This window comes from Apodemus sylvaticus, chromosome 13, assembly GCF_947179515.1.
Source record: "Apodemus sylvaticus chromosome 13, mApoSyl1.1, whole genome shotgun sequence".
Classification (NCBI taxonomy): Eukaryota; Metazoa; Chordata; class Mammalia; order Rodentia; family Muridae; genus Apodemus; species Apodemus sylvaticus.
The window spans coordinates 16784680-16796426 of record NC_067484.1 but is presented as its reverse complement, the minus strand read 5'-3'; the positions used below and the strand labels follow the sequence as shown (position 1 = coordinate 16796426).

The following is an 11747-nucleotide window of genomic DNA, read 5'->3' as shown; positions in this document are numbered from 1 at the left end:
GGGTTTCTCTGTGTAGCCCTGGCTGTCCTGAAACTCACTCTGTAGACTAGGCTGGCCTCGAAGTCAGAAATATGCCTGCCTCTGCCTCTCAAGAGCTGGGATTAAAGGTGTGAGCCACCACTTTCCGGATTAATTTTTTGTTTCTTTGTTTTATGTATATATACATATTTGAGACAGGGTTTCTCTGTGTAGCCCTGGCTGTGCTAGAACTCTCTCTGTAGACCAGGCTTGGCCTCAAACTCAGAAATCAGCCTGCCTCTGCCTCCCAAGGGCTGGGATTAAAGGTGTGTGCCTCCACTGCCCAGCTTGAAAGTCAGGAAATGAAATAAAAATATGTAGCAGTGGAGGATGAGGATCTGGGTGTAGCCATGGGAAGGTTGCAAATGCCAGGGAAGTGAGAGTTTCCTAGGATCCAACAGGGATGGCTTTAGTGAAAATGCACAGTGAAGACAAGATAGAACCTGTACAGACAGGCGCCAGTAGATAGGCAAGGCCCCCATTCAAGGGATGGGGCCACCCACCCTTCTCAAAGGTTTGTTTTTAATTATTATTTATTTATTGAATGTATATGAGAAAACTATCACTGTCTTCAGACAAGGTTTGAACCCAGAAATGTTCCTGTTCTAAGGAAAGATAGACACAAACAATGAAGCAGAGACTGAAGGAGGGGCCATCCGGGGACCTTCCCCCACGGGGATCCGTCCTGTTCACAGACATCAAAGCCAGACACTGTTGCTGTTGAAAATTGGAGCTTGGTGACAGGAACTCGGTGTGGCTGTTTCCACGGAGGTTCGGCCGGCACCTGACCAATGTAGCTGGGATGATCACAGCCTACCATCAGGCTGAGGCAGCTGACCAAGATGAAGGAGCTGGCTGAAGGACTGGAGGAGCAGAGGGGGACTGCAACACCACAGGAACAACAATGTTTGCTAACCAGACCACCCAGAGCTCCCGGGGAGGGACTAGACCACCAACCAGGGAGAGCACAGGGAGGGGGTCCATGGCTCCAGACACATAGGAAGCAGAGGAGCCCTTCTCTGACATCAGTAGGAGGGGAGACCCTTGGTCCTGAGGAGGTTTGATGAGCCCGCAAAGGGGGATGCAGTAGCTGTGGGGCTTGTGTTGCATCACCCCCACGGAGGCAAAGGGAAGAGGGGAGAGGGCAGATGGGTGAGGGGATTGAGGAGGGATAAAGCGGAAGGGGGATGACATTTGAGATATAACGGAAAGGAATAACACATTTTGAAAAAAAACATAATAAACAATGAATTGTCCTTTTGTTCGATTGGTTGGTGTGGTGATTGAAATATGCTTGGAAGAGGGTGTGGTACTGTCAAAGGGTGTGGCCTTGTTCGAGGAGGTGTGTCCCTGCGGAGGCGGGGCTTGGAGGAAATATATACTCAAGTTCTGCTCAGTGTGAGACACAATAGTCTCTCCTTGCTACCTTCTAACTGGGAAGCAGAGGCCAGCAAATACCTGGTCTAGGTCAGCCCGGTATGTAGAGTCCCACCACTTCTTTGCGCTCATGCATTTACTAGGTAGCACATCTTTTGGAACGGACTTCAACCTTAGACCCACTGAACCAACTAGCCTCGTGCGACTGAGCAACTAACAAGTAGATTCTTTTACTTCCCGTTCACAGGGCACCATTGTTGGAGAAGTTGGACTACAGATTGGTTTATCCCCTCTGCAGCCATGGGACGAAGGAAGTCCAGCCGGAAGCCGCCCTCCCAGAAGAAGAGGACAGGCACTCTGGAGACCGAGTTCACTTGCCCTTTCTGCAACCACGAGAAGTCTTGTGAGGTGAAAATGAACCATGCTCGAAAGATCGGAGACATCTCCTGTGCCGTGTGCCGAGAGGAATTCCAGACGCCCATCACACACCTGTCAGAACCAGTGGATGTGTTCAGCGACTGGGTAGACGCCTGTGAGGCAGCCAATCTGTAGTGATGTCAAGGATCTGCCCCTCCCCAGCCCCCCTATGGCTACTGAGCCAGAGAATCTCCAGGACTCTGGGGTATAGGTCCAGGGCTGGGACAGCCCTCCCTCTGTGTGGATGGAGTGGATGTGAGTGACTCCTGTGGCTGGGCTTTGCGGGGGAATACCATTCTCTTAGTTTGCTTTTGTAGAAAAGGTAGGGGCTAGTTGCAGAAACTCATGGGTCTGTCAGTAAAGCAACCAGTGTGTAAGGCAAAAGAGAAGCGGGCTTGGGGGGTGGGGGGTGCGAGTGGGGGATGGGGTGGTGGTAGCACACGCCTTTAATCCCAGCACTTGGGAGGCAGAGGCAGGCAGATTTCTGACTTTGAGGTCAGCCTGGTCTACAGCAGGATTCCATGACAACCAGGACTACACAGAAAAAAAAAAAAAAACCTGTCTCGAAAAAACAAAAACAAAAACAAAGAAAAAAACGAGTTCCAGTGCTGTCAGGACTACTCAGAAAAGCCTCATCTGAGAAAGAAAGGGACGTCTTACCTGGCTTGGTCCTCCTTCAGAGAAGATGTGCTCACCAACTCTTTACCTGCGCCTCCTCAGCTATCTCAGGACCAACTTGAAGCTGAAGAAATGTCAAAAAGATTCCAAGATTAGGGCAGACCTCACTGGTCTCCTCGCGAACAGTGCTTCCATGATACTGATACAGGAAAGGCTGGAGTCTGCCCTTGTTGGAGTATTTTGGAAATGGAGATACTTTCCCAGAAATCCATGTGGCCCATTGTCCTCTGGATATGGGAGGAAGAAAAGCATTTATAGCAGAGGACTGCCTGGGCTAGCCTCTGGGAGAGAAGATGCGCCTCACCCTGGAGAGGCTTCAGACCCTAGAGAGTGGGGAGGCGGGTGGGGTGTGCTGGTGGGGAGTGGGGACATCTTCTTGGAGACAAGGGGAACAAGAATAGGATGAGGAACTGTGGGGGGGTGGCCGGGAGGGAAGGTCAGTAGGGGGATTAGGACTGAATTGTAAAAAAACAAGATTAAAGATAAGAAAAAGAAAACACACATAACTTTGCTTTCTTTCATTGTTTTCTTTAAGATTTATTTATTTTATATGTGGGAGTTCAGTGGTGTTTCTCTTCAGAAACACCAGAAGAGGCTATCAGATCCTGTTACAGATGGTTGCTGGGAATTGAATTCAGGGCCTGTGGATGAACAGCCAGTGCTCTTAAACACTGAGCCACGTCTCCAGCCTATGACTTTGACTTCCTACATGCAAAGTTAATGTTCAACTGTTCATGAATAATGTGTTTGCCTGACTGTCTAGACTTCCGGAAAGCCCATTTGTCCATGAGCATGTATCCAATAGATTAAAATTTTGGTTCTTGCTGGGCGGTGGTGGCCCACGCCTGTAATCCCAGCACTCTGGGAGGCAGAGGCAGGTGGATTTCTGAGTTCGAGCCCAGCCTGGTCTACAGAGTGAGTTCCAGGATAACCAGGGCTACACAGAGAAACCCTGTCTCTAAAACCAAATCCACCCCCCCCCCCCAAAAAATGGTTCTTCTATCATGTCAGTCATGACCAAATCACTAAAAAAATTGATAACTGCAAAATAATTCACACACTCTCTGAATAATTAAAATGATTTTTCATTGAAATTTAAATTGGGGAAATTGGGTTTTATTTCTCGAATGGCAAATAAAACTGATTTCAATGCACAATTGGAGAATGTTTGGATTTAATATCAATGAGAAATGACTTAACATCATCATAACTATTCTAGAGTTCTAACATCTGATACTATTTTGAGAAACATTTGGCCAAGTATCCTCCAGACCATGCATGAGTTACATAAAGCAACCTGTCTGCTGAACCCTGTGCCTCTAGCCTTTCCCACATGTGTAATTTGGTGGAATTTTCAAAGCAAAGTCTATTGGCCAGAGGGGTGTGGCTAGTTCTACACTTCTCAGCATCACAGAGCTCTTAAAAAGTCACAGCTGATCATCAACTCTGGCGTGAATTCCCAAGTCCTCCAGAATTCAACTCCCCTAAAAATGAGCATTCAAATTTTCATGTGTGTGAGTGTGTGTGTGTGTGTGTGTGTGTGTGTTATACAAAGAAAGAGACAGACATAGAGAGAATAATGGAAAGAATAACAAGCAATGGATTTGGGAAGGAGTAGAAGGAGGGGGACATTGGAGAGGTTGGAAGGCTGGGGCAGAATGATGGAATTATAAAATGTTCTAAAAATTAACAATTAATTAAAACTAGCATCTTGGGGATGGAGATGTAGTTCAGTGGGAGAGTGGTGACTTAGCATGCTCAATGGTTTGGATCTGACACCCTATGTTGTTTGAAAAGGTTCAAGACTAAGTGCTACTTACTATACTATCTGCTTTTGTGTCAAGTTAACGCAGTCTGGAGTTATCTCAGAGAAAGGAGCTTCAGTTGAGGAAATGCCTCCATGAGATCCAGCTGTGGGACATTTTCTCAATTAGTGAACAAGCAGGGAGGGCCCCTTGTGGGTGGTGCTATTCCTTGGCTGGTGGTCTTGGGTTCTATAAGAAAGCAAGCTGAGCAAGCCAGTAAGAAACATCCCTCCATGGCCTCTGCATCAGCTCCTGTTTCCTGACCTGCTTGAGTTCCAGTCCTGACTTCCTTTGGTGATAAACAACTGTGTAAAAGTATAAGCCTAATAAACCCTTTCCTCCCTAACTGACTTCTTGGTCGTGATGTTTTGTCCAAGAATAGACACCATGACTTCTACACTATGACAGACTGAGTGTTCATGAAGCTGGCTATTACTTTAAAGTTTGGAGGGACTGGGATTTCCTCTTTTGTGAGTTGTATGCCTGTCTCCCTTTCCCATTCACATACTAGTTTCTTATTGTGGATTTGTGAAAACTGCTTCTATATTGCTTTTATAATGTTTATTTTCACCATTAATCATGATTTTCCAGGGAGGTCGAGGGAGTTGGGGAAATGAAACCAAGAGAGGAAGGGGAGGGAAAGGTGCGTGAGGATCAGGTCGTGGACTGGACAGGAGAGAGGTAAGAGAAGGTCAGAAAATCTTTTTCTTTAAATTTTTCTTTTCCATACAGGGTTTCTCTGTGTAGCCCTGGCTGTCCTGAAACTCACTCTGTAGACTAGGCTGGCCTCGAAGTCAGAAATATGCCTGCCTCTGCCTCTCAAGAGCTGGGATTAAAGGTGTGAGCCACCACTTTCTGGATTAATTTTTTGTTTCTTTGTTTTATATATATATACATATTTGAGACAGGGTTTCTCTGTGTAGCCCTGGCTGTGCTAGAACTCTCTCTGTAGACCAGGCTTGGCCTCAAACTCAGAAATCAGCCTGCCTCTGCCTCCCAAGGGCTGGGATTAAAGGTGTGTGCCTCCACTGCCCAGCTTGAAAGTCAGGAAATGAAATAAAAATATGTAGCAGTGGAGGATGAGGATCTGGGTGTAGCCATGGGAAGGTTGCAAATGCCAGGGAAGTGAGAGTTTCCTAGGATCCAACAGGGATGGCTTTAGTGAAAATGCACAGTGAAGACAAGATAGAACCTGTACAGACAGGTGCCAGTAGATAGGCAAGGCCCCCATTCAAGGGATGGGGCCACCCACCCTTCTCAAAGGTTTGTTTTTAATTATTATTTATTTATTGAATGTATATGAGAAAACTATCACTGTCTTCAGACAAGGTTTGAACCCAGAAATGTTCCTGTTCTAAGGAAAGATAGACACAAACAATGAAGCAGAGACTGAAGGAGCGGCCATCCGGGGACCTTCCCCCACGGGGATCCGTCCTGTTCACAGACATCAAAGCCAGACACTGTTGCTGTTGAAAATTGGAGCTTGGTGACAGGAACTCGGTGTGGCTGTTTCCACGGAGGTTCGGCCGGCACCTGACCAATGTAGCTGGGATGATCACAGCCTACCATCAGGCTGAGGCAGCTGACCAAGATGAAGGAGCTGGCTGAAGGACTGGAGGAGCAGAGGGGGACTGCAACACCACAGGAACAACAATGTTTGCTAACCAGACCACCCAGAGCTCCCGGGGAGGGACTAGACCACCAACCAGGGAGAGCACAGGGAGGGGGTCCATGGCTCCAGACACATAGGAAGCAGAGGAGCCCTTCTCTGACATCAGTAGGAGGGGAGACCCTTGGTCCTGAGGAGGTTTGATGAGCCCGCAAAGGGGGATGCAGTAGCTGTGGGGCTTGTGTTGCATCACCCCCACGGAGGCAAAGGGAAGAGGGGAGAGGGCAGATGGGTGAGGGGATTGAGGAGGGATAAAGCGGAAGGGGGATGACATTTGAGATATAACGGAAAGGAATAACACATTTTGAAAAAAAACATAATAAACAATGAATTGTCCTTTTGTTCGATTGGTTGGTGTGGTGATTGAAATATGCTTGGAAGAGGGTGTGGTACTGTCAAAGGGTGTGGCCTTGTTCGAGGAGGTGTGTCCCTGCGGAGGCGGGGCTTGGAGGAAATATATACTCAAGTTCTGCTCAGTGTGAGACACAATAGTCTCTCCTTGCTACCTTCTAACTGGGAAGCAGAGGCCAGCAAATACCTGGTCTAGGTCAGCCCGGTATGTAGAGTCCCACCACTTCTTTGCGCTCATGCATTTACTAGGTAGCACATCTTTTGGAACGGACTTCAACCTTAGACCCACTGAACCAACTAGCCTCGTGCGACTGAGCAACTAACAAGTAGATTCTTTTACTTCCCGTTCACAGGGCACCATTGTTGGAGAAGTTGGACTACAGATTGGTTTATCCCCTCTGCAGCCATGGGACGAAGGAAGTCCAGCCGGAAGCCGCCCTCCCAGAAGAAGAGGACAGGCACTCTGGAGACCGAGTTCACTTGCCCTTTCTGCAACCACGAGAAGTCTTGTGAGGTGAAAATGAACCATGCTCGAAAGATCGGAGACATCTCCTGTGCCGTGTGCCGAGAGGAATTCCAGACGCCCATCACACACCTGTCAGAACCAGTGGATGTGTTCAGCGACTGGGTAGACGCCTGTGAGGCAGCCAATCTGTAGTGATGTCAAGGATCTGCCCCTCCCCAGCCCCCCTATGGCTACTGAGCCAGAGAATCTCCAGGACTCTGGGGTATAGGTCCAGGGCTGGGACAGCCCTCCCTCTGTGTGGATGGAGTGGATGTGAGTGACTCCTGTGGCTGGGCTTTGCGGGGGAATACCATTCTCTTAGTTTGCTTTTGTAGAAAAGGTAGGGGCTAGTTGCAGAAACTCATGGGTCTGTCAGTAAAGCAACCAGTGTGTAAGGCAAAAGAGAAGCGGGCTTGGGGGGTGGGGGGTGCGAGTGGGGGATGGGGTGGTGGTAGCACACGCCTTTAATCCCAGCACTTGGGAGGCAGAGGCAGGCAGATTTCTGACTTTGAGGTCAGCCTGGTCTACAGCAGGATTCCATGACAACCAGGACTACACAGAAAAAAAAAAAAAAAACCTGTCTCGAAAAAACAAAAACAAAAACAAAGAAAAAAACGAGTTCCAGTGCTGTCAGGACTACTCAGAAAAGCCTCATCTGAGAAAGAAAGGGACGTCTTACCTGGCTTGGTCCTCCTTCAGAGAAGATGTGCTCACCAACTCTTTACCTGCGCCTCCTCAGCTATCTCAGGACCAACTTGAAGCTGAAGAAATGTCAAAAAGATTCCAAGATTAGGGCAGACCTCACTGGTCTCCTCGCGAACAGTGCTTCCATGATACTGATACAGGAAAGGCTGGAGTCTGCCCTTGTTGGAGTATTTTGGAAATGGAGATACTTTCCCAGAAATCCATGTGGCCCATTGTCCTCTGGATATGGGAGGAAGAAAAGCATTTATAGCAGAGGACTGCCTGGGCTAGCCTCTGGGAGAGAAGATGCGCCTCACCCTGGAGAGGCTTCAGACCCTAGAGAGTGGGGAGGCGGGTGGGGTGTGCTGGTGGGGAGTGGGGACATCTTCTTGGAGACAAGGGGAACAAGAATAGGATGAGGAACTGTGGGGGGGTGGCCGGGAGGGAAGGTCAGTAGGGGGATTAGGACTGAATTGTAAAAAAACAAGATTAAAGATAAGAAAAAGAAAACACACATAACTTTGCTTTCTTTCATTGTTTTCTTTAAGATTTATTTATTTTATATGTGGGAGTTCAGTGGTGTTTCTCTTCAGAAACACCAGAAGAGGCTATCAGATCCTGTTACAGATGGTTGCTGGGAATTGAATTCAGGGCCTGTGGATGAACAGCCAGTGCTCTTAAACACTGAGCCACGTCTCCAGCCTATGACTTTGACTTCCTACATGCAAAGTTAATGTTCAACTGTTCATGAATAATGTGTTTGCCTGACTGTCTAGACTTCCGGAAAGCCCATTTGTCCATGAGCATGTATCCAATAGATTAAAATTTTGGTTCTTGCTGGGCGGTGGTGGCCCACGCCTGTAATCCCAGCACTCTGGGAGGCAGAGGCAGGTGGATTTCTGAGTTCGAGCCCAGCCTGGTCTACAGAGTGAGTTCCAGGATAACCAGGGCTACACAGAGAAACCCTGTCTCTAAAACCAAATCCACCCCCCCCCCCAAAAAATGGTTCTTCTATCATGTCAGTCATGACCAAATCACTAAAAAAATTGATAACTGCAAAATAATTCACACACTCTCTGAATAATTAAAATGATTTTTCATTGAAATTTAAATTGGGGAAATTGGGTTTTATTTCTCGAATGGCAAATAAAACTGATTTCAATGCACAATTGGAGAATGTTTGGATTTAATATCAATGAGAAATGACTTAACATCATCATAACTATTCTAGAGTTCTAACATCTGATACTATTTTGAGAAACATTTGGCCAAGTATCCTCCAGACCATGCATGAGTTACATAAAGCAACCTGTCTGCTGAACCCTGTGCCTCTAGCCTTTCCCACATGTGTAATTTGGTGGAATTTTCAAAGCAAAGTCTATTGGCCAGAGGGGTGTGGCTAGTTCTACACTTCTCAGCATCACAGAGCTCTTAAAAAGTCACAGCTGATCATCAACTCTGGCGTGAATTCCCAAGTCCTCCAGAATTCAACTCCCCTAAAAATGAGCATTCAAATTTTCATGTGTGTGAGTGTGTGTGTGTGTGTGTGTGTGTGTGTTATACAAAGAAAGAGACAGACATAGAGAGAATAATGGAAAGAATAACAAGCAATGGATTTGGGAAGGAGTAGAAGGAGGGGGACATTGGAGAGGTTGGAAGGCTGGGGCAGAATGATGGAATTATAAAATGTTCTAAAAATTAACAATTAATTAAAACTAGCATCTTGGGGATGGAGATGTAGTTCAGTGGGAGAGTGGTGACTTAGCATGCTCAATGGTTTGGATCTGACACCCTATGTTGTTTGAAAAGGTTCAAGACTAAGTGCTACTTACTATACTATCTGCTTTTGTGTCAAGTTAACGCAGTCTGGAGTTATCTCAGAGAAAGGAGCTTCAGTTGAGGAAATGCCTCCATGAGATCCAGCTGTGGGACATTTTCTCAATTAGTGAACAAGCAGGGAGGGCCCCTTGTGGGTGGTGCTATTCCTTGGCTGGTGGTCTTGGGTTCTATAAGAAAGCAAGCTGAGCAAGCCAGTAAGAAACATCCCTCCATGGCCTCTGCATCAGCTCCTGTTTCCTGACCTGCTTGAGTTCCAGTCCTGACTTCCTTTGGTGATAAACAACTGTGTAAAAGTATAAGCCTAATAAACCCTTTCCTCCCTAACTGACTTCTTGGTCGTGATGTTTTGTCCAAGAATAGACACCATGACTTCTACACTATGACAGACTGAGTGTTCATGAAGCTGGCTATTACTTTAAAGTTTGGAGGGACTGGGATTTCCTCTTTTGTGAGTTGTATGCCTGTCTCCCTTTCCCATTCACATACTAGTTTCTTATTGTGGATTTGTGAAAACTGCTTCTATATTGCTTTTATAATGTTTATTTTCACCATTAATCATGATTTTCCAGGGAGGTCGAGGGAGTTGGGGAAATGAAACCAAGAGAGGAAGGGGAGGGAAAGGTGCGTGAGGATCAGGTCGTGGACTGGACAGGAGAGAGGTAAGAGAAGGTCAGAAAATCTTTTTCTTTAAATTTTTCTTTTCCATACAGGGTTTCTCTGTGTAGCCCTGGCTGTCCTGAAACTCACTCTGTAGACTAGGCTGGCCTCGAAGTCAGAAATATGCCTGCCTCTGCCTCTCAAGAGCTGGGATTAAAGGTGTGAGCCACCACTTTCTGGATTAATTTTTTGTTTCTTTGTTTTATATATATATACATATTTGAGACAGGGTTTCTCTGTGTAGCCCTGGCTGTGCTAGAACTCTCTCTGTAGACCAGGCTTGGCCTCAAACTCAGAAATCAGCCTGCCTCTGCCTCCCAAGGGCTGGGATTAAAGGTGTGTGCCTCCACTGCCCAGCTTGAAAGTCAGGAAATGAAATAAAAATATGTAGCAGTGGAGGATGAGGATCTGGGTGTAGCCATGGGAAGGTTGCAAATGCCAGGGAAGTGAGAGTTTCCTAGGATCCAACAGGGATGGCTTTAGTGAAAATGCACAGTGAAGACAAGATAGAACCTGTACAGACAGGTGCCAGTAGATAGGCAAGGCCCCCATTCAAGGGATGGGGCCACCCACCCTTCTCAAAGGTTTGTTTTTAATTATTATTTATTTATTGAATGTATATGAGAAAACTATCACTGTCTTCAGACAAGGTTTGAACCCAGAAATGTTCCTGTTCTAAGGAAAGATAGACACAAACAATGAAGCAGAGACTGAAGGAGCGGCCATCCGGGGACCTTCCCCCACGGGGATCCGTCCTGTTCACAGACATCAAAGCCAGACACTGTTGCTGTTGAAAATTGGAGCTTGGTGACAGGAACTCGGTGTGGCTGTTTCCACGGAGGTTCGGCCGGCACCTGACCAATGTAGCTGGGATGATCACAGCCTACCATCAGGCTGAGGCAGCTGACCAAGATGAAGGAGCTGGCTGAAGGACTGGAGGAGCAGAGGGGGACTGCAACACCACAGGAACAACAATGTTTGCTAACCAGACCACCCAGAGCTCCCGGGGAGGGACTAGACCACCAACCAGGGAGAGCACAGGGAGGGGGTCCATGGCTCCAGACACATAGGAAGCAGAGGAGCCCTTCTCTGACATCAGTAGGAGGGGAGACCCTTGGTCCTGAGGAGGTTTGATGAGCCCGCAAAGGGGGATGCAGTAGCTGTGGGGCTTGTGTTGCATCACCCCCACGGAGGCAAAGGGAAGAGGGGAGAGGGCAGATGGGTGAGGGGATTGAGGAGGGATAAAGCGGAAGGGGGATGACATTTGAGATATAACGGAAAGGAATAACACATTTTGAAAAAAAACATAATAGACAATGAATTGTCCTTTTGTTCGATTGGTTGGTGTGGTGATTGAAATATGCTTGGAAGAGGGTGTGGTACTGTCAAAGGGTGTGGCCTTGTTCGAGGAGGTGTGTCCCTGCGGAGGCGGGGCTTGGAGGAAATATATACTCAAGTTCTGCTCAGTGTGAGACACAATAGTCTCTCCTTGCTACCTTCTAACTGGGAAGCAGAGGCCAGCAAATACCTGGTCTAGGTCAGCCCGGTATGTAGAGTCCCACCACTTCTTTGCGCTCATGCATTTACTAGGTAGCACATCTTTTGGAACGGACTTCAACCTTAGACCCACTGAACCAACTAGCCTCGTGCGACTGAGCAACTAACAAGTAGATTCTTTTACTTCCCGTTCACAGGGCACCATTGTTGGAGAAGTTGGACTACAGATTGGTTTATCCCCTCTGCAGCC

At 47.3% G+C, this 11747-nt stretch overlaps 2 protein-coding genes across 2 annotated transcripts; both read left to right on the top strand.

The window, feature by feature from the left end:
• The first annotated feature begins 1695 nt into the window (after positions 1-1695).
• Positions 1696-1947, top strand: LOC127664162 (transcription elongation factor 1 homolog). The gene has a single exon (XM_052156024.1). The coding sequence runs from the start codon at positions 1696-1698 to the stop codon at positions 1945-1947; it is 252 nt and encodes an 83-aa protein (XP_052011984.1).
• Positions 1948-6721: 4774 nt separating this feature from the next.
• On the top strand, positions 6722-6973 carry LOC127664161 (transcription elongation factor 1 homolog). Its single transcript, XM_052156023.1, has one exon. The coding sequence runs from the start codon at positions 6722-6724 to the stop codon at positions 6971-6973; it is 252 nt and encodes an 83-aa protein (XP_052011983.1).
• The last annotated feature ends 4774 nt before the right edge of the window (positions 6974-11747 follow it).